The 23,270-nt window shown below is 38.6% G+C and overlaps 1 protein-coding gene across 5 annotated transcripts in view; it reads right to left on the bottom strand.

Annotated features, from left to right (window-relative positions):
• Positions 1-23,270, bottom strand: part of GPCPD1 (glycerophosphocholine phosphodiesterase 1) — a 61,376-nt gene that overhangs the window by 5,974 nt on the left and 32,132 nt on the right. For 4 of the 5 annotated variants that reach the window (XM_078056966.1, XM_078056970.1, XM_078056967.1 and 1 more), the window contains 11 exons: positions 18,718-18,880; positions 18,264-18,396; positions 17,302-17,356; positions 14,419-14,511; positions 11,635-11,712; positions 10,888-10,927; positions 8,988-9,049; positions 6,799-6,864; positions 4,741-4,877; positions 4,111-4,246; positions 3,529-3,689 (listed from right to left, as the gene is read on the bottom strand). In XM_078056966.1, coding sequence (XP_077913092.1) covers positions 3,529-3,689; positions 4,111-4,246; positions 4,741-4,877; positions 6,799-6,864; positions 8,988-9,049; positions 10,888-10,927; positions 11,635-11,712; positions 14,419-14,511; positions 17,302-17,356; positions 18,264-18,396; positions 18,718-18,880 — 1,124 coding nt within the window. The remainder of the gene's footprint in view (positions 1-3,528; positions 3,690-4,110; positions 4,247-4,740; positions 4,878-6,798; positions 6,865-8,987; positions 9,050-10,887; positions 10,928-11,634; positions 11,713-14,418; positions 14,512-17,301; positions 17,357-18,263; positions 18,397-18,717; positions 18,881-23,270) is intronic. The other variant, XM_078056968.1, reaches the window with a different exon arrangement.

Genomic DNA, 23,270 nt, shown 5'->3' with positions numbered 1-23,270 from the left:
TGTCTTAACCATGTGCTGCTGATGATAAACTGACAGTTATGCACTGGCCCACTCCTGAGAACTGGTAGCAGGCTACAATGGGTGCAGAACCAAGGAATACAGAACCACCCACTTCACAGGACCATATTCCTGATGTACTTCCAACACCTGACCCATAGACAGATGCCTTACAATGGGTTGCCAAACAAGTTTGGAAAGTTAAGACTAGCATTTAAAAAGGTGAAGGCCAGTGGCAAAATGGACTAGCATTTCAAAAGTACACATACAAATAGAAAATATCCAAGGGCCATTATTTTTAAAATTCTGTTTCAGGTACATACTTGTAGATATACATATCAATGTGTGTACTTGGTCACAATGAAGAATGCATTTCTAACTGGGTTGGGTCAAAATGGTTTGAAAGTCACTGCCCTAGAGAAACTTCACACATGTATTCTAGAAGGCCTGGTTCAACAATGTTTACAGCAAACACTGCAAAAGCAAAAACTTGGCAACTACCTAAATGTTCTCATATAAAATAAATTGTGATGGAGACATAGCCATGAAATTATATAGCCACAAAGATGAATAAATTATAGCTATATACAACAAATAGATTAATTTTAAGAACATTATAACAAATGGGAAAAAGGTACAAATAAAGTTTAAAGAATGGTAGATTATTTAGTGATAGAAATAAGAATTTAAAATTTTTACAAAGAGAATAATAATTTGATAAGCAGTTATATCTAAGGGAGGAGATAAGGGAATTGAATTAGGGAGAGGCATATGGGAGACTTCAAATCTAATGATAATGTTCTTTAAACATGGGTGTCTGTTACTGGATTTATTTTTTAATCATTTGAGCAGACACAGTAATTTTTTTTATAAAAAGAGGAAACACTGCCTAATTACTTTATGAGGCCAGTATTTTCCCCATACCAAAATGAGACAACAACCAGTTGAGAAAGGTAAATTAAAGGTCATCTTACTCATTATCACAAATGCAAAAATCCCAAATATCAGCAAATCAAACATAGCTCTTTATATGAGATAATGTACCAAAAAACCATGATTAAATGTAAAATCTACAATGTGTTATTGCCTTTGTGAGAGAAAAGAAGAAATCAGTTTTGATCAACTAAAACACCCACTCTCATCAACAATTCTCCCCAACATAAAACAGATCAAAGGCTCCAAAATCACTAATCGTTCAAAACCTTCTCTATTATGTCTAGATTTGATAATAAAAAAAATAAGAGCATAAGCAAATTACATACCAGAAGAAACAGCTAAAGAAACTTTAGGGTGGGGCACCTGGGTGGCTCAATTGGTTAAGCGTGATTTTGGCTTAGGTCATGATCTCAGGGTCAAGAGACTGAGCCTGGAGTCAGGCTCCACACACTGGGAATGGAGCTTGCTTAAGATTCTCTCTCCCTCTGCCCCCCCTACCCGCTCGCTCTCTCTTAAAAAAATAAAAAACATTTGGCCACAGGAACTCAGCTAAAAACAATGAAAGGGATAGGCATAGGGAACTGCTGGTTTTTACTGTAAACCTTACACACACACTTCTTTGATTAAAACATTAAAAAACAAAACAAAAAAACCCAACAACTTTCAAGGGTAAACACAACTTTAACAGACCCTAGCAGGAGCCCCGTCCTGGGCTGTCTCCTCAATGTCTTCCACACCTTCAACACAGTCCTGCCCTGAGTCACGCTATTGCTTCTGCCTAAAACTCAAATCCTGTCAAAGCAAACTTAGCCACTCCCAAAAACCAACTCAATGCTTCCTCTTTAAAATTATTCTTATTGACCCTTGGCCAGGAAGATTACTCACTTTCTTCAGGGCCTTTTATATCACAAAGTATCTTCCTATTGTCCATTACATGTCACAATTTGGCTCCAACCAAGTAAGGCCCTTCAAAGGATCTGCCTAAAATCTGTACACCCTACAAAGTCATACAGAGTATGTCTCAGATTACATTTTCTTGCCTGAAAATATTTGCAATCATTCCTTCCTCCTCCTCAAAGAAATATTCTTCAAAAATTTTTGCTAAAGGGCGCCTGGGTGGCTCAGATGGTTAAGCGTCTGCCTTCGGCTCGGGTCATGATCTCAGGGTCCTGGGATTGAGTCCCGCATCGGGCTCCCTGCTCCTTGGGAGCCTGCTTCTCCCTCTGCCTCTCTCTGTCTCTAATGAATAAATAAATAAAATCTTAAAAAAAAAAAAAATTTTGCTAAAGCCAGCACTTCTTTCAAATGGTTACTGTAAAAAATTTTATCTTCCTTTAATTAGTTGGAAGTGTGTAAGTGATATTAACTATATAGGACAAACAGTAAAGTGAACTACATCCAAGGAAAGAATTTTTTTAAAGCAGGCCTTGTAAGAATTTCATCACTTACTCTTTATAGGATGTTGCTCAAGTATTAGCAAGCCTGCTAACCCCTCAGCAGACTAAATGACATCCCTTCTAATCCCAAATTTCTTTATATTAAGCAATCTTTTCGTCTCTCCGATTAGTGGCTCTCAAACATATCATAAACACACCTAGGGAGCTTATAAAAAAAAGGAAAAAACTTTTGTTCAACAAATATTTGAACCCCTACTGTGTGTCACACATTGTTCTAACTTTTGGAGACACAGGAGTGAACAAAAACAGGCAAAGAGCCTGTCCTCATGGAGCTTATGTTTGTGTGGGTGTGTTGGGGTGAGAGCTGGAGGAAGAAAGATGGGCATCAGCTCATGTGGGGCCTTGGAAGGATCTTGGATTTTACTCTAGATGACAAAGAGACCCATGGGAGAGTTTTAAGCAGTAACACGATCTGACTTCAGTTAGAACAGGCTCCCCTCTGGCTGCTGTGCTGAGAACAGATAGCAAGGAGGTGTAGCTAAAGGAGTGGACAGTAAGCAGATGGACTTCAATAAGCCACATGAGAAATGAGGCTGTCTTAGCAGAGAGTGACAATAGTAAATATGGTGAGTGGATACATTCAGGATATATTCTGAAGACAGAATCAACAAGATTCTGTTTGACTGGTTTTAGAGTATGAGTTTAAGAATAGAGCCACAAAAGACTCCAAGGATTTGGACTGAGAAACCAGAAAGACAGAGTTGCCATGTATATTGAAATCAGAAGTCTAGAGAAAGGATAGGTGTTGATAGCTGGATATAAAAATGTAAGTGGTCAGGGGAAAGAGACAAAGGTTGGAGATACAAAAATTGGAGAATAAAGGTATGAAAAACCACAGAACTGGATGAGATCCCCAAGAAAGTTGGTGCAGACAGAGAGGTCTGGGGGAGACAGCCCCCCAACCCCCAAGATGACAGCACATCTGGTGTAGAGCCCAGTCGTCCAAATGTTTAATAAGCTTCCCACATGGTTGTGCTATACTCCAGAGTTTGAAAAATTCCACTGACAAATGTTAAGATAAACCTCAGGCTGAACTACAAAATTTTAACTTAACTAAGTTTAATATTATTTTTAATTTTATAAAACAACTATTTTTTTTTCTAACAATCCATGAAAACTTTTCATGAAAAACAAATACCTATCATAAATTAGACCATTAACTCCAAGTTCCTTCAGTTTCTTTCTGTTTTCGGGATCGTTGGTATCATCGCCCCAGCAGAATATGACTAGTCCCTTAGCTTTTGCCTCCTGAATATAGGATGGGTTTCTGAGCAGGTCTTCAGTATGTGCATTTATCCCCTGAAAGAAGAAAAATAAGTTACTCATGAAAAAGTAACTTATTAACTGCAAATGCTAAATGATTATAATCTCCATCAGTGTTCCCCAAAGCAGACTGGGCAGAGAAAAAAATGTCAGAACTTTTTCTTCTAATTTATTTTATCAAACAAATTTACAGTCAAGCCATTTCAGATGATTCATAAAATCCACTCAGAAACTTACTTAACCTAGGCCCGCAAGAAAATATTTTGTCATTCATTTAACTGCTTTTCATTCTGAGATCTAATATCCTTATTTAAGTAGAACTATCAGCTTGTTATAAATGTGTCAAAACTAACCAATCAGAGGTGTAAAATAACATGAAAACTTATTTACTACTGCTCTAAGACATTTCTTAAAAAATTAAAATAGTAATAAAAAAAAAAAATCAAGCATAACTTACCAGTAGGTTTTCAAACTGTGCAAAGCTCATTGCAATGGGGGTTGTCCGAGATCTGAGGTCCATGAGTTCAGGGTAAATATCAGATTTTCCTTGAGTCAAAAATAATATGGGGTACTTGTTCTGCTTCTGCCGAACCCTAAAAAAGACAATTTAAAAATACTTTTCATCAGGGAGATAATTCTAATATACTGTTTTAGAATTTTAGGAAACTCTAAAAATATAAAGAAACCACCTCCCCCCAAAGAGCATAATCACCATTAACATGTATTGCACCTTTCAATCAAAAAGAAAAATTTTAAATCATTCTATATAAGAGCTAAAATATTCTCAGAAACGGGCAACAAGAAAGCCCTTGAGGGCTTACAATTTGGTAAAGAGGAGGTTACAGGCCTATAAAACGAAACACAGGGTGTGAGGTACTAGGATCCAGTGGGTGTGGAGTTCACTGGAGGAGGTGGGAGGGCATCCTGCAGGTGGTCCTAAAGGGATGTGAAGATATATATAACCTGACTGAAAGGTCAAGTCAAGGGTGAAATCTGGGCAACCTCCCTACCTCCAACCACTATCTTTGTACCCTAAGTACCGGCTACTGTCGAAGAGTATAGGTGAAAAAAACTGAGTATTACTCACATTGTGCAAATATCTGCATCAAATGAAGAAAATACTATTCTCCTCTTCCCAGAATTTTCTAAGACAGTTTTTAAAATTATATCCAAAAACATATTCATGTCAAAATATGTTGATAAGTTACCATCCCACATTCCATCCTATGTGGAAGAAATAAACAGGAAAACAAAAGTCATTAGATACCCTAGAATCAGTGCCAGAAAAGAAATCTTGGGAACATCTAATCCAACTCTTATTTTACATTTGGAAAGCAAAAGCCTAAAAAGATTAACTTGCCCAAGACCACACAGCTACTTAGTGATAGTGCAGCTGTCAAAATTCAGGTAGAGACACTTAGACACAAAGCAGTTATACTATCAGTAAACTTTTCCTTTAATAAAGTTAACAACATAAAAAGCTAAAACACTGGAAATCTGCACTCTACTGAAGTTAAAATATTTTTATATAGGGGCACCTGGGTGGCTCAGTCGATTAAACGTCTGACTTCGGCTCAGGTCATGATCTCAGGGTCCTGGGATCGAGCCCCGCATCAGGCTCCTCGCTCAGCGGGGAGTCTGCTTCTCCCTCTTCCTCTCCCCTCCCACGCTCATACTCTCTCTCAAATAAATAACATCTTTTAAAAAAATAAAATATTTCTATAATCTTCATGAACTGTAAGACAAAAGGACTTCATTTGCTAATTCATTACAAAAAACCCAGGTAATTTTTTTGTTTTTAAAGATTTTATTTATTTATTTGACAGAGAGAGAGAGAGACAGTGAGCGGGAACACAAACAGGGGATGTAGGAGAGGGAGAAGCAGGCTTCCTGCCGAGCAGGGAGCCCGATGTGGGGCTCGATCCCAGGACCCCGGGACCATGACCTGAGCCGAAGGCAGATGTTTAAAAACTGAGCCACCCAGGCGCCGCCCACCCCCCTTTTTTTAAAGTAGGCTCCATGCCCAATGTGGAGTCTAATGAGGGGCTTTAAGTAAGTAATGACCCGGAGATCAAGACCTGAGTTGAGACCAAGAGTTGGATGCTCAACCAACTGAGCCACCCAGGTATCCCCCCCACAACAAAAAAACCCAGGTAATTATTAATTACTAATTAAAAACCTCATTCTTTGACTCTTAAGACATATCAAGTACCCTCAAATAACATTCTCTAAATATAGCTAAGACACTAAGAGCCCTGTTGACATTCAAGTATTAGATGTTTTATATATTAGTTGTTAAATCCTAAAAGCTCAGAAAACTAAAAATCACTTATTAAGAAAAATCACTTACTATGTTAACTGGGACTAGCTTATCATAAACAGTACTTAGAAGGCAAGATTTGAGGGCAGTTATAGATTATTCTGATCAAAACAAATTCCAGGATATTGCTCTGATTGCCCAATCATACCTGAATTAGCCCCTTTCAGGGCCCAACAACCCTCTTACCATGCACCCCAACCATTTATACATATCCCCATCTGATATATTCAATAGTTAATTGTTTTCCTCAACTAGACTATAAGTTCCAAGAAGGCAATGTTTATTCTGTTTGTTCACTACTTGAACCCAGCACCCACAAAATGCCTCACCCACAGCAGCTTTTCAATATAAACTGTTGAACAAAAAAATGACTAAATCTGGGAATGATTTAAAACACACCTGCAGAAATTTCTTTTCTTGGTTAACTATTACTAGCTACTACTGCCACTTAACAGAAAACTGCTTAGGGAATTATTTAAAATACATGTTTAGATGGAGAATAAGAAAATAAAAACTAATCAGTTATAAAGTTAACTGTCCAGTTTTCACTGTTAATTTTATAAGTATATCCAGAAACCATCCATATTAATGTGCACGAGACACATGTAAATTGACATTTATACAATACATTCATCACTACTTTCAAGTACTCACATATAGTATAACGATAAAGTATGCTTTATTAAAAAGGTCCAATAATGTTGGAAGAAGCCACAGTAAGATTTCAGCTTCACTTTTCCATTAAAATAAGGAGATGGGAACAAACGCATTTAAAGAAATGAGGGGGAGAGAGAGGAAGAAGGTGTTCCGTCAAGGATTACTTACCCTCTGTTGGCAGATCCATTTTATTTCTATGTTAAACCCTACATCTTCTGGCAAAGACTCTAAAACCTAGAGTTTTGTTTGTTGGAGGTGTTTGTTTTGATTTTGGTGAGATGAATGGCAGAATAAGAGAAGAAAAAAAGAAGAGAATTATTACAAAAAGAAACCTATAGTAAAACATATCACTAAGTAAGAATAAAATGTTTTGTGCCTTCAGCACTATCTTTTCTCATACCCAAACTAACAACCTGGTTGATGATTAAGTTAAATAAGGAAGTCAAAAGAAATTAAACAGCAAAAGCAGTAGTCTTAGGCAACATCTGTGATGGCAGAACTACCACAAAGATGCATCTTTAACCTCAAATCCTTTCACCATCATAGGTCTTGGGTCTACACTAACCAGCTGCATGGAAAGTACAGTACCTAAAACTGTGTACTCAATTTCATGTGGGGCTTTTTGACTTTCTTCTCTGATACTTTTAGGCTTATTTTATTTAGTGTATTAGTGTACCTATCATGTTTTTACCAGACTAATACAAAATTAGAAAAATAAGGACAATAGTGTATATTAGTATTGAGACTGCTAAACATCATATTTACGAAGAGTCTCCTTTACATTGAGATTTTAGGGGCACCTGGGTGGCTCAGTTTGTTAAGCATCCCACTCTTGATTTCAGCTCAGGTCAAGATCTCAGTGTCACGAAATCGAGCCCGGCGTAGGGCTCTGCACTGAGCCTGAGCCTGCTTAAGACTCTCTCTCCCCCTCTCCCTTTGCCCCTCCCCCCCCAGCACCTCCACGTGAGCTCTCTCTTTCCCTTTCTTAAAAATAAACAGATTTTAGGGGGAGAAGAACCATGAGAGACAATGGACTCTGAAAAACAAACTGAGGGTTCTAGAGGGGAGGGGGTTGGGAGGATGGGTTAGCCTGGTGATGGGTATTGAGGAGGGCACGTTCTGCACGGAGCACTGGGTGTTATGCACAAACAATGAATCATGGAACACTATATCTAAAACTAATGATGTAATGTATGGGGATTAACATAACAATAATAAAAAAAAAACCAAAAATCACAAAAAAAAATAAAATAAAATAAACAGATTTTATTTGGCCTTTTTGGTTTTAAAATTTCTGTGATTAAATTACAGTGACAGTGGCAAAGTACGCGAATAAAAGTGTGTTTAACTTATTTGGCTAAGTAAATGTTAAACCATTAATACACAATTTTTTTAAAAGTTGTTTTTAATCACAAGTCTAGGAATGAGATTTCTCAGAACCAAACGATTTCAGATTTTTGAACCAGAAGGAATGACGTTACTTGGCTGGGCTTCACAAATATCTGGAAAATTATTCCAATCATGTTTTAGGAGCTCTCTTGTAGGTTCTTTTCTGTTGTGTGAATAATCATGATAAACTGTTGCCTAAGACATCTACTGTACCTGACATCAGAAAAAGACAATGGAGAAGAACAGAAGTTAGGAAATGGAGCCAGTAGGGAAAAAAAGCAGACCCAGCATGAGCGAGGAGTGCCCGGCATCCACAGGGGCTTGCCTGGTACGGTAAAGAGATTCCTGTATGAATTGTGTCTAGTTTTAAAATCTTCATGCTAGTATTTGTTATACTTTTTCAAGTGAATTCTTGAAATTTGTGTCTCATTTTGAGTAATGAGGGTACTTATTTTCTTTGGTTGGAGAATCTCATTTCTCTCTAAAAGCTAAGGAATAGTTTTTTTTTTTCAGGTTTTTATTTACGTTATCTCTACACCCAAATGGGGCTAGAACTCACGACCCCAAGATCAAGAGTCGCATGCTCTTCTGACTGAGCCAGCCAGGCGCCCCGGAACAGTTTTAAATATTGTAAAAACGCTCTTCCACCATCACATGTCCCTCCCGCCCCTTTTTCTGTGCCCTCTATTTCTTGTTTATATACAGAAATATGTGAATTTCCTGTTCTTACCAAATTAACCCATTGAGGTGGGGATTTTTATTCATTTGAGCAGATAGGTTACTCTTAAAAAGTAGCATAGGTACACCATACAAAAATATATCTTCTCTAAAAAGAATCAATGACAAGTTTATATAAATGCTGTCTTTGACACAGCCTTTTTAGTGCCCATCTAAGAGACCAAAATAACTTATTTAGTTATAACAGAATTAATGAGATAGCCTTGTCCTAGTTTCCCTAAGGAACTTACCATCTTAAGAGAAGGAAACGGCTGATTTTCAGAAAAAGAATTTTCTTCCTCAACCACAGATTCTGAAAATTTAAATTACAAAAACTCAGTAGATAAAATACCATTTTATCACTAAGATCTTACCCTAAACTCTTAAGACAAAAAAAAAAAAAAAGACGCAGATAGAGGTAATTATGAGATCCTTTCATATGCAGTATTTTTGAAGGTTCTTATGTTATGTTTAACCATTAAGACCTCCTTTTTGAATTAATACTTAACATAGTTTTCATATTTTGAAATATGAAAACTAGTTTGCAACATTTCACAGAAACACCAAGTTTGAGGCACCAACAGTGAGTATTTTCTTATAAACACTATAATACTACTTTTTACAAAGTAGTCACCAGCAGTGATTTGTTATTTCTCAATGGAATTAAGAGCTGTGTCCTCTTGCTAAGGCTTCTATTTGAAATATCAAAATCAGCTCTGAAGTTAGAAGTTAAGAGAATTTAAAGAGAAATTAAAATTGTGGTTTTGTTACCACTACCATTCAATTTAAAATAGATTATATCTCAAGACACATAGAATTTTTTTCCAAGAGGGAAAAAAATTTGGTATCAAACTAAATATCAAACTTTCCTTTTTTTTTTATTAAAGATTTTATTTATTTATTTGACAGAGCAATAGAGAGCACAAGTAGGCAGAGGGAGAGGGAGAAGCAGGCTCTCCACCGAGCAGGGAGCCGGACGTGGGGCATCGATCCCAGGACCCCAGGATCATGACCTGAGCCGAAGGCAGCCGCTTAACCAACTGAGCCACCCAGGCACACCAAACTTTTCTTAAAAAAACAAACAAACCCTGTTGGGTACCTGGGTGGCTCAGTCGGTTAAGCGACTGCCTTCGGCTCAGGTCATGATCCTGGAGTCCCAGGATCGAGTCCCGCATCGGGCTCCCTGCTCAGCAGGGCGTCTGCTTCTCCCTCTGACCCTCCCCCCTCTCATGCTCCCTCTCTCATTCTCTCTCAAATAAATAAAATCTTAAAAAAAAAGATTTAAACAAACAAAAAACCCTGTGTACTACGAAGACTAAAGTCATATAAAGTCATATAAAAATTTCCGGCTAAATAAATAATAATAAAAATAATAAATAAATAAAATTCATTTTATTATTAACAGTCATGAAATAGCTATAAAGCCTACAAAGTCATATCAATGCTCTGGGGATAATCTTTGGAATCTTTAACACTTTACAATATCTTCGTAAAGTCATTCCAACCATCCTGTTATCAAAACTGCAGATAAATATCTAATGAGCACCCACTACATACAGAGCATTGTAAGTGTCTTGGGGAATACAAAAACATGTTTTCCACCCTAGAGAGATTTACATTCTAGTTGAAGAGATAGAACATCTACAGAATAAAGGGTTAAAAAAAGGAGCCATTAAACCTCAAATGAATGGCACAAACTACGAAGTTCTATGAGAGTGCCAAGTACAATTACAAAGGGATTTTGTAGGCAGGACAAGTTTTAGGGAAACTGAGGGACAAAGTGGTTAAAGTAAAGTAACCCGCCCAAGGTCACAGCTGGTGAATGTTAGAGTTGTATTCAAACTCCTGGCTCTAGAGCCAGCTTTCATACTTGATATATCCTCCACTTTCTTCTTTGGTTAAGAATGTTTGGAAAAAATACAGGTACAAAGTTACAAAAAACTTTGATCACCAAGCTAAGAAAACTCATAAAAGTAAAAACTCATAATTACTATACACATGACATAAATGTATTTGAAAATTAATAAATGTAAAGACTTCATGTCTATAAAATTATTTAGATAGCCCAATATTATATTCATTAAAATGACCAAGGGTATGTTAAAAAAAAAAAAAGGGAAATGAAAATAGTGCTTCCATATTGGTACATACCTTTCAGATCTTTAGATTTTAGAGCAGTCACATGAGCGAGCTAGAAAACACACACACACACACACACAAAATGCAATCAGAAAAAAAGCCTTAATTTATGAAGATATCGTTAACAGAACTGTAACTTGAAAATCTAGCAAGTTAAAGAAAACCATAAAATGTAGAATTATCAGTTTAGTAAGAATAATCACTAACCGCTATATATATTTTATATGTGCATACATACACATAAGATCATGATCAAATACCCAAGTAGGGAAGAAGAATATAAAAATTCTTAAGAAACTGTTTATACTCAATCAACCATTTATATAGGTATCTAGTGAGAACAGGAAGAGTGATCATGTAAAATTACATGGTATAAAAAATATACAAAGATCTTAGTGACAGAAGTATAAAAACCAAGGGCAGCATAAAAGGCCAACTGTAAAATAGTTATATAAAGAAGGGCTAATGCAGACCAAAGGCATCCTAAGACTATGAATGAGAAGGGTCAGCCCCTATGGTCCACTAACACACTTATAACCTAGCCCCTTCACATATGCAAAAACAGTAGGGTCCATGGAAACTGTTAGAGAAGACAGATGGATTAGCGCAAAGCCATTCTTCCTAATAGTACAGAGAACCAAAGCATACACTCTCCTCATGCTAAATATATAGTCATCTCCATGCACACAGAAAACATAAACAAAGTATAAATCATTCTAAAACTAAAAGATCATTTACATTTTATGTTATCATTACTACCTTTAACAACTGGAGTTGGTCAAATGTTAATTCCTTTACTGGAATTTCAAATAATTCAACTGGATCAGCATCAAATTTCTAAAAAGAAAATGAAGAGAAAAATGGGCTTCAAATTATTACTGAATGTTTAACCCTAGACAGGCCTAACATCCCAACTTGGTGAATGATAACAACTGTTCAGAGCCCGCAGCAAGCCCATGCAGGGGAGCCCCTCTTTTTTAAACACCACCTTCCAGATCTTAAATTCTGGTTTTCGTTTTTGATGTAGGTGGGAGTGCCTGGAAGAAAAAAACAGCTGGGAGGAGGATGGGGCCCTGAAGACATACTGAGAGGAAAGCCAGAAATCAGTCATTTTCCCTACTTCCTGTCATGCTGTTGACATTTTATTTGACATATATATATCCATGCTACATGACTAGGCAATCAACATGTACAAGGACTATACAAGGATTAATTTCTGTCAATAAGTTTCTAAGCCTTTTAAACTTAAGTTTGGTTAAAAATAGCCATAGAAATCAATGGTCACGGGAAAAAAATGTCTGATTAGTTTTAAGCAGTAATATTTAACAGGAACTCTAATCTTAACAGGAACTCTAATCTATTACAAATGTTTTCCCCATGAACAAATCTGTTTTATTAGATTTTACTACCATATCAAACGTCACACTATTTAGGCACCCCATCTTAAGGAAATGAATTAATGGACCACCAATGAATCATCAATCAACAAATATGCTAAAATCCATTATATTCATTCACATACATATGGTGTAAACCTGTGCATAAGGCTCTTCTAGAGGACACACAAGAAACTGTTAAGAGTAAGGAAGTGTGACCAAGGAGAAAGGGGAAAGGAAGATTTCTTTTTCACGTCATAATCTTCTGCAGTTTTACAATGAACATGAATTGATTTTGTTAAGGAAAATACCAGCTTAAAAATTAAAACTAAAAATACATACAATTTGTTACTTTCATTCTCTAACTCATCCAGGTTCAACTTAAGAGCAAGACAAAGTCTGGTGAAAACCGGATCAGTGATACTTTTCAATTAACTCATAGATTTTTTGAAATTACAGCTTGATTGACCTCAATCTTGGTTACGAAGATCTTTACTGCTCCATTTCTTCCTGTTCCACTTTTGCATTGATTTTTTTCCCCAGAGCAAAACAATCTGCTGCTTTTCTACTAAGTTATTTTAATACCTCTATTATCTAAGTAGGTGCATCTCCTTCCCTCTCTCTCCTAAGACTATGGACGAGAACAGTCAGCCCCTATGGTCTACCAACAAAGACTTACAGCCTAGCCCCTTCACATATGCAAAAACAGTGGGGTCCACTTCTAGAAGTGGAAGCGTGCTTTTCCATACATCATAGTAATCCAAACCCCCATGACGGATTCAAATCCACGAGCAGGCAGAGCCAGGCACCTTGCCATATATACTACAACAACTGTGTCTGGTAGAGTGTCCTATATGTTAGCACACTAGCCTTAACTTTAAATCACCTCAGTGGAAAATGATACCCAATAGTTTTATAGCAAATGCCAAATGAACCCTCCTAATTTAAGTTTTTTTTTTTTTTTTAAGAGTTGTATATTTGCCAGATTCTTTTTTTTTTTTTTGGAAGATTTTATTTATTTATTTGACAGAGAGAGAGGGAACCCAAGCAGGGGGAGTGGGAGAGGGAGAGGGAGAAGCAGGCTTCCCGCCTGGCAGGGAGTCCGATGCAGGGCTCGATCCCAGGATCCTGGGATCATGACCTGAGCCGAAGGCAGACGCTTAACGACTGAGCCACCCAGGCGCCCCCTCCTAGTTTAAGTTAAGAAATCACTTGGTTAATTTGTACACTAAAGTTTAAGCACTATGCAATTATCACAATTATGTTCACACAACGATTACAATTTTTAAGAAACAATATATATTTTCAAATCTCCTTCTGGACTTTCTCCTCCATTGTGCCATTCTCCATTCTATCTCCACACTGGTCCAGGCTTACTGTATCTTTGGCCACATTACCACTCCCCCTGTCTCTAGTCTCTGTCCTCTTAAATTCCCCTTACATCAGGTACTTACATCTAGAGGTTTAGTTCTGAACATTTCCCTTCTTGACTCAAAAGTCTGTCACATCTTCCTAGCTCCTAAATCTACACCCCCTTCCTGAGGCCCTCCACTATCTGGCTCCAAAGTGCTTTTCCACTGTGGCTCTTCTCTTTTTGGCCAAATCATACTAACCTATTAATCTGAGGAAAAGCTTGAAGCAGAAATAGAAGGGAGCCTAGAAAACAGACACTCTGACAGCTTCCTCTCTTGCTTCAATACAGAACAGTGGCAGACTAATACAGAAGCCACTGGGAAGGTCCCTTTGTTAGATAGTAGAAGAAAGCAAATCAGCAATACAGAGATCCCACTCTAGGCAATTATTATTCCCATCTCCTTACTCTCTCGATGTTGTGGGAGCTTGACAGAGGAAAGAATTGGTAGTAATTGACCAAAAAAATGAATTGATCAACCCTAATAAATAACTCTACACATATATGTAAAACAAACTTCCTAGCGTTTAAACCTATCTAACTGTAAGAGTTTAAAATGAAGGAATTTTGGGGCACTAGGGTGGCTAAGTCCGTTAAGCGACCAACTCTTGATTTCGGCTCAGGTCATGATCTCAGGGTTGTGAGATGGAGCCCCGTGTCAGGCTCTGCGTTGGGCACGGAGTCTGCTTAAGATTCTCTCTCCCCTCCCCCCCCTTAAAAAATAAATAAAATAAAATGGAAGGAATTTCAACATACCTTTTTCATTGTCAAACAACAGGTAAGATCATGATACACCACAGGCACAAAATCTTTTGAAAGATGTACATCAAATTCTACAAAGGCTGCACCCTAACAGAAATAAAGGAAACAGGTACTTGAAAAACATTATCTGGCCCACAATACATCGAAAACTACAAGGATATAAGAAATTCACTGTTCACTATAAACTCATAGACCTGTACACAAAACAAAAAAACTTCCTCATGAATTAATGTTATGCTTCAAGCTTTCGCTAAAAAGTAATTTCTTCTCTTACAATTTTTTTATTGTTCTTCGTTATGACAGCACAAGCAATTTTTTCCCGGCAAAAACATGGGCACACTGATCCACCTGAACACACCCCAGGGCCGCTCTGTGGCAGTGGCCAGCCTGTCACCTCTGCTGCTGCCCTTAGCAGAAATGGAGCCTGCCAGAAACCGGCAGCGGGACCAGCTTGTGCCATACTGCCCCGAAGTTCCGTGGCCAGACAGCTGACCCTCAAAGCTGAGGAGGGAAAGGAAAAAGCCGCAATGTCTCCGCTCTGCACCCTGGTGCACTTGAGCGGAACACCTTCCAGCCTTTCCTGGAAAAACCCCAAAAGCAGAGTCAAGAGGAAATAACAGGTGCTGCTGAAAAGACAGAAAGCTGCAAGGGGGTCAAGAACAGCCCTGCACAAGCCCAATCTCCTGACAGAGCCTCAAAAAGAGGGAGGATGACGAGGATGAGTTAAGGCTGCATTTTTCCAAGTCGGACCCATTCTGACATAGGAATTAATCCAAATACAGCTGAGAACATAAACTGACCCACAAAGGTGTGCATTCACTGAAAGAGAACTGGCTGGGATCAAAGGAAACAAGGTGTGAGCATTCTATGTTCCTGCAGCCCAGAGAAGTGCTTGTGTAAGGACAGATGACATGCTTCCACCCCTCCCCAAGCTTTAGGTCACAGAGGGGTGTCCAACTTGTGAGCACATGTGAATCACAGACTAGAATCGAAGCCTATTTCCTTGATGACTTCTGAAACAGGAAATAAGTTTAGCTCCTTCTAGTGCTATAAAACAAGACAATAACAAAAAAAGCGTTTCTACCGAAGAGAACAAACCCTAGCATCCTTAAATAGTTATATTGATTAAACAAATTATAGCTCTGTAGTTTAAATGTTTAACTTTACAGGATCACCACCCTTTGGAAGATAATTTTACTGCAAGAGAAGACCTGATCCCAAAATCCATGTGTGAGCTTTAAGAAATAAGCCAATAACATATCAGAACCCCTTCAAGGATATGTTTTTAACATTAAAATAAACAAGTCATTAATAACTAGCATATGGCATTCTAAAATGTGATCCTTATGACTTACAAAGGATCTCAACAGAACATGGAAGAAAAAAAGCTTAATGAAATTTTCTCTCAAAAGGCACGGAGGGATGCCTGGGTGGCTCAGTCAGTTAAGTAACTGACTCTTGATTTTGGCTCGGGTCATGATCTCAGGGTTGTGAGATCGAGCCCTGTGTCGGACTCTGTGCTAGCCGCTTAAGATTCTCTCCTCCCTCTACCGCTGCCTCTTCCCACCTCCCTCTCTTTAAAAAAAAAAAAAAAAAGGACATGTAGACACTAAAGTTCCTTAACAGGATCTTCATGTGTTTACAGCTAATAAACCAATGTTTAGACTAGTTAGCTACAATGAACTGAAACTGGTTCCAAATAATGAACTAGAGCCCCCAACACTCATAGATTTAATATCATCCTTTCAACAAAAGACAGAAGAATCCACTATTAATATTTTTAAACACTAAAATAAAATGTCATGAATTATAATATGCTTCATATACCACTAAAAGGGGAAAAAATGCTGCCCATGACACCAGGATGCAAGGCTAAGAAAGTTGTAAAACCCTAACCAATTGTAGAGATGCTCAAATATGAAAAAAGCATGTCTTAGAATAGATGTTTGCTCATATAAGTAATAAAATTAAACATCACACTAATCAAGTTTACTTGCTGAACTATTTAAAAAGGCAAAGTGTAAGGCACGCGGAGAACACTCTGGAGAAAATGAAAATAAAAGAATGAGCTGTTCTCCTCCCTTTCCCCCCTAGTTTAACTTTAGAGCATGAGGTTTTTCAGTCAAGTACAAGGCAGCAGGGGGAGACAGGGGAATCTCAGGTTCTTGATTAAAAATGTCAAGTTGTAGTTGCTGAAAAAAATTGAAAGCTAAAAAATGGACTCTAACCTTTTATAAATGGATAAAAGGAATTAAGAAATTTAACATAATCAAGTTGGTATGCAGGACATAAATTGACAGACTTAAGCGTTACCTAAAACCACCATCAAATCCTTCTGTAAGCATTATTTTCAAAGTATCTGAGTGAGCACAATACTCAGTTAATGAAAACCAGTGCTTAATGGGGATTGTTTTTCTTGTTCCAATCACTCAAAACTTGTAATCTCAGGGGCTCCTGGGTGGCTCTGTCAGTTGAACATCTGCCTTTGCCTGAGGTCATGATCCCAGGGTCCTGGGATTGAGCCCCACGTTGGGCTCCCTGCTAAGTGGGGAGTCTGCTTCTCCCGGAGTCTCCCTCTGCCCCTCCCCCTGCTTATGCTCTCTGGCTCTTTTAAAACAAACAAACAAAAAAACCTGTAATCTCAAACATGCTAATGATTCTATAGTTTTCATCACAATCTTCACCAAGAATCTAAAAACAAATGCTCAGAGATACTTTATCTTCGCTTAGAATCATATTCAGAAGAAGCATGCATTTTTAACCTACTTAACCTTTTTAAGCTATTAATGGAAGAGATTCCCCAAGCCCACATTTCTCTACTTTGCTATCTTTGGACCAACGGTCCCAAGTTGTTCAAAAAAAGAGAAGGTCACTTACATGACTAGCAGCATTTCTTAAAGAAGCAATAGTATTTTCTTGAACTTTAGCAAGCCTGAAAGAGAAGAAATATATAGAAATACAGTTATCATCCACTATAGACAGGATAAAGAAAACAAGTGTAATAAAGAAGCCAACTGGGGTGCCTGGATGGCTCAGTCGTTAAGCGTCTGACTTAGGTTCAGGTCAGGATCTCAGGGTCCTGGGATGGAGCCCTGCTGACATCAGGCTCTGTGCATGGGGGGAGTCTGCTTGTCCCTCTCCCTCTCAAATAAATAAATAAAATCTTAAAAAAAAAAAAAAAAGCCAACTATATCTTTAACAATGGAAACAGTTCAATATTCTCTATGCTGAAGCTCCTTCTGCCATCCCCAAATTAAGACTGTGACCATCACTTGGTGGGTATATGCATTTATTCCATAAATGCAAGCTCTAATGACTGCAGGTACTTATAAGCTGAATATAAACTTATCCCACACCCACACATACCTCCCCAAGTGAGGTGACCACTCAAGGAAAACAATCTTTTGCAGTGGCATAAAGTAGAAGAGACACAGAGACTTGCCCCTTGCAATGGTGCCTCAGAGCACTTAATCCTGGCCGACCGGGGGAATGGGAAAAGGCTGACACCCAGCAGGTCGGCAGTATGGAAATGATACCAAGAACGGGTGAGGAAACTGAGACCCAGAGAGGGAAGCATGCCAAAGGTTGGGACCACAACACACACTGAGATTCAGGCTGCTCCCTGCATCAAGCTTTTCCTCGGCTTTCTCTTTTTAATGTCCCTCTTGGCATCAGAGTTCGGTAGATATTAGAGACACTGACCAGACAGAGTCTTACGAGTGAGTTAGTCTCTATCCCAGGTAATAAAGGGATCCTTTGACCTTTAGTGGGCCAAACCAATGGAACCTTACCATGCGCAAGCTACCAAATGCTAAATACCGCTCAAATATTCAACCTACTGAGCAGTTGTTGTAGAATTCCCTGCACCTCGATGTCCAACATCCAATGGTGTTCTTGGCTTCCAATACTTGGAAAACGAAGATTTCATGTCACAACTGTATCCTGGTAATGGCTTAATAATTATATAGTCAACTTCCATAGAAAAAAAGGGGGCAGAAATAAAGATAAAGCTGATTAAAGAGGCCACGATGAGCATTTAAATGGTATTTACGTTTAAATATCCCTCGAATCAACTTTATCAATCTCTATCAAATAGAAAACAAGTCAAAACTGATTCAGAGTAAAGCTTCCAGAAAATTTCACAGATGTCCCTTATTGCTATTGTAGTAGTTAATATTCCAAAAACAAATTATTAACTTAACGCCATTCTCAAAAACTCAATTTGAAGCTAACTAAAATTCGAACCTAAACTTTGCTTATTTATAAAGGGCCCCTCTGTTTCTCCCAGCTTACCTCTCACTTTGCCTATTGTTTTTCTGGAATTTCTGCTCATGATGGGAAGAGTAAGAATTCCAGCACTCTTCCCACTCTCGGCAATGGTGGATGATAAGAGGCACGCTGTCCCTACATGTCCAGGAAGGGCATCACCCTGAACTACATGTTCACTGAGATCTTCCTGAAATAAAAAAATGAGGTTTAAAATAATCCACATTCTTACACTTCAGTATTTCCCATTTAAAGATCAAAAAACTCCCTTAAAATTAATTCAGAATCTATTGAGGAAGATCAATAATAAATAGGAATCAAATTTATATTCAGGTAATTTAGATAAGATTCTTTGTAAAATAAATGATACATTTTCTTTTAGTATATAATATTTTAAGATTTTATATGGTACTTTGGGGGCGGAGCAAGATGGCGGAGGAGTAGGAGACCTGGATTTCGTCTCCTCTCAAGAATTCAGCTGGATAGGGATCAAACCATTCTGAACACCTACAAACTCAACAGGAGATCAAAGAAAAGAAGAGCAACAACTCTCTGAACAGAAAAGCGACCACTTTCTGGAAAGTAGGACGTGCGGAGAAGTGAATCCGAGGCGATATTCGGGAGGATAGACGGAGGGGGAGGGGCCTCCGACGGCCGCTTCTGGCAAGTGATAGAGCCACGGAGCACAAAGTCGGAACTTTTAGAAGTCTGCTCCGCTGAGGGACGGCACTCTGGTGGCGAAGTGGGGGGTGGAACCCTCGCGGGACAGTGTGGTCTCAGGACCCTCGGGGTCACAGAAAGACCGGGGGTGCCTGAGTGCGGCAGAGCTCCCAGGGATCGGAGCAGGGAAGCCGGCTGCAGAGACGGAGCCCAGGCGCGGGCTCTCAGCTCGGGGTTGCTATAAACCGTGATCCGCGGCACAGTCGGGCCACTGCTCCTCCAGCAGGGACCCAACAAGCGGCAGATCCGGGGAGACTCACCTTCTTCCCCCGGGAGGAGAGGTGCAGGAGCGCACCGCGGGGATCTGCTGGGCTTGGAGACTCCACCCGGGGTCGGGTGCCAGATAGAAAGGCGCGGTCACAGGCCGGGTGAGCGCGGAGTGCGGCGGGGGACCGGGGAGACGGGAGTGACTGACGGCTTTTCTCTGGGGGCTCGCTGAGGAGCAGGACCCCGAGTTCTCGGCTCCGCCGGGGCGGAGACTGGGAGGCCACCATTTTCACTCTCCGCCTCCAAAGCTGTACGGAGAGTTTGCAGGGAACAAAAGCTCCGGAGAGCAAACCCGAGCAGATTACTTAGCCCGGACCGGCAAGGGCGGGGCAATTTTGCCTCCGGCAAAGACATTTGGGAACCACGGCAACAGGCCCCTCCCCCAGAAGATCAGCGAGAACAGCCAGCCAAGACCAAGTTTACCGATCAATGAGAACGGCAGAACTCCAGCGCTAGGGGAACACTGCACATAGAATTCATGGCTTTTTTACCATGATTCTTTAGTCTTTCAAAGTTAATTATTTTTTTTAACTGTTTTTTCTTTTTTCCTTTTTTTTTTTTTTGAATTTTTCTTTTTCCCTTTTTCAACCAACATCTTATCAATCCCTTTTTTAAAAAAAAACATTTTTATTTTTCATTTTTAAAGTCATATTCTATCCCTTCATAGTAGTTACCCGTATTTTTGGCATATATATATAAGTTGTTCTCTCTTTAAAATCTTGAGATAGTTTCTTCTAACAGATCAAAATATACTCTAAATCTCTAGTGTATGGTTTTTTTCTACTCCCCTGCCTGATCACATTCTCTCCCTTTTTTCTTTCTTTTTTTTTTTTTTAATCCTCTTCTTTCTTTTTTCAAACAACTTATCAAATCCTTTTTTAAAATTTTTTATAACTTCCATCTTTACAGTCATATTCCATCCCTTCATCATATCAACCCTTATTTTTGTACATATATAAGTTTTTCTTTCTTTAAAATTTTGGGAGGGACTTTCTTTTAACAGACCAAAATACACCCAAAATCTAGTGTGTGGCACTGATCTATAATCCAGCCTGATCATATTTGATCACATTCTGTTTTTGTTTTGTTTTGTTTTGTTCTGCTTTTGTTTGTTTTTATCTTTATCTTTTTCTTTTTTCTTTTTTTCTTTCCTTTTCTTTTTTCTCTCTTTCCCTTTCTTTTCCCACTGCTTCAGGTCTTTTCTGATTTGTTTAGAGTATATTTTCTGGGGACGTTGTTACCCTGCTAGCATTTTGTTCTCTCATTAATCTATTCTCCTCTGCACAAAATGACAAGACGGAAAAAATCACCTCAACAAAAAGAACAAGAGGTAGTACCGACTGCCAGGGACCTACTCAATACGGACATTAGTACGATGTCAGATCTAGAGTTCAGAATCATCACTTTAAAGATACTAGCTGGGCTTGAAAAAAACATGGAAGTTATTAGAGAAACCCTTTCTGGAGAAGTAAAAGAACTAAAATCGAACCAAGTAGAAATCAAAAAGGCTATTAATGAGGTGCAATCAAATATGGGGGCGCTAACTGCTAGGATAAATGAGGCAGAAGAAAGAATCAGTGAGATAGAAGACCAAATGATGGAAAATAAAGAAGCTGAGAAAAAGAGAGATAAACAACTACTGGATCACGAGGGCAGAATTCGAGAGATAAACGATACCATAAGACGAAACAACATTAGAATAATTGGGATCCCAGAAGAAGAAGAAAGAGAGAGAGGTGCAGAAGGTATAATGGAGCAAATTATAGCAGAGAACTTCCCTAATTTGGGGAAGGAAACAGGCATCAAAATCCAGGAAGCACAGAGAACCCCTCTCAAAATCAATAAAAATAGGTCAACACCCCGACATCTAATAGTAAAACTTACGAGTCTCAGAGACAAAGAGAAAATCCTGAAAGCAGCTCGGGAGAAGAGATATGTAACCTACAATGGTAGAAACATTAGATTGGCAACAGACTTATCCACAGAGACCTGGCAGGCCAGAAAGGACTGGCAGGACATATTCAGAGCACTAAATGAGAAAAATATGCAGCCAAGAATACTATATCCAGCTAGGCTGTCATTGAAAATTGAAGGAGAGATAAAAAGCTTCCAGGACAAACAAAAACTAAAGGAATTTGCAAACACGAAACCAGCCCTACAACAAATATTGAAAGGGGTCCTCTAAGCAAAGAGAGAGCCTAAAAGCAACATAGACCAGAAAGGAACACAAACAATATACAGTAACAGTCACTTTACAGGCAATACAATGGCACTGAACTCCTATCTTTCAATAGTTACCCTGAATGTAAATGGGCTAAATGCCCCAATCAAAAGACACAGGCTATCAGATTGGATTAAAAAACAAGACCCATCGATATGCTGTCTGCAAGAGACTCATTTTAGACCCAAAGACACCCCCAGATTGAAAGTGAGGGGGTGGAAAACTATTTACCATGCTAATGGACACCAAAAGAAAGCTGGGGTGGCAATCCTTATATCAGACAAATTAGATTTTAAACCAAAGACTGTAATAAGAGATGAGGAAGGACACTATATCATACTTAAAGGGTCTATCCAACAAGAAGATCTAACAATTGTAAATATCTATGCCCCTAACATGGGAGCAGCCAATTATATAAGGCAATTAATAACAAAAGCAAAGAAACACATCGACAACAATACAATAATAGTGGGGGACTTTAACACCCCCCTCACTGAAATGGACAGATCGTCTAAGCAAAAGATCAACAAGGAAATAAAGACTTTAAATGACACACTGGACCAAATGGACTTCACAGACATATTCAGAACATTCCATCCCAAAGCAACGGAATACACATTCTTCTCTAGTGCCCATGGAACATTCTCCAGAATAGATCACATCCTAGGTCATAAATCAGGTCTCAACCGGTACCAGAAGATTGGGATCATCCCCTGCCTATTTTCAGACCACAATGCTTTGAAACTAGAACTCAATCACAAGAGGAAAGTCAGAAAGAACTCAAATACATGGAGGCTAAAGAGCATCCTACTGAAGAATGAATGGGTCAACCAGGAAATTAAAGAAGAATTAAAAAAATTCATGGAAACCAATGAAAATGAAAACACAACTATTCAAAATCTTTGGGATACAGCAAAGGCAGTCCTAAGAGGAAAGTATATAGCAATACAAGCCTTTCTCAAGAAACAAGAAAGGTCTCAAGTACACAACCTAACCCTACACCTAAAGGAGCTGGAGAAAGAACAGCAAATAAAGCCTAAACCCAGCAGGAGAAGAGAAATAATAAAGATCAGAGCAGAAATCAATGAAATAGAAACCAAAAGAACAGTAGAACAGATCAACGAAACTAGGAGCTGGTTCTTTGAAAGAATTAACAAGATTGATAAGCCCCTGGCCAGACTTATCAAAAAGAAAAGAGAAATGACCCAAATCAACAAAATCATGAATGAAAGAGGAGAGATCACAACCAACACCAAAGAAATACAAACAATTATAAGAACATATTATGAGCAACTCTATGCCAGCAAATTAGATAACCTGGAAGTAATGGATGCATTCCTAGAGATGTATCAACTACCAAAACTGAACCAGG

Source organism: Halichoerus grypus, chromosome 10 (genome assembly GCF_964656455.1).
Source record: "Halichoerus grypus chromosome 10, mHalGry1.hap1.1, whole genome shotgun sequence".
NCBI lineage: Eukaryota > Metazoa > Chordata > Mammalia > Carnivora > Phocidae > Halichoerus > Halichoerus grypus.
The sequence above is the reverse complement of the archived record's forward strand: the minus strand, read 5'-3'. Positions and strand labels throughout refer to the sequence as shown.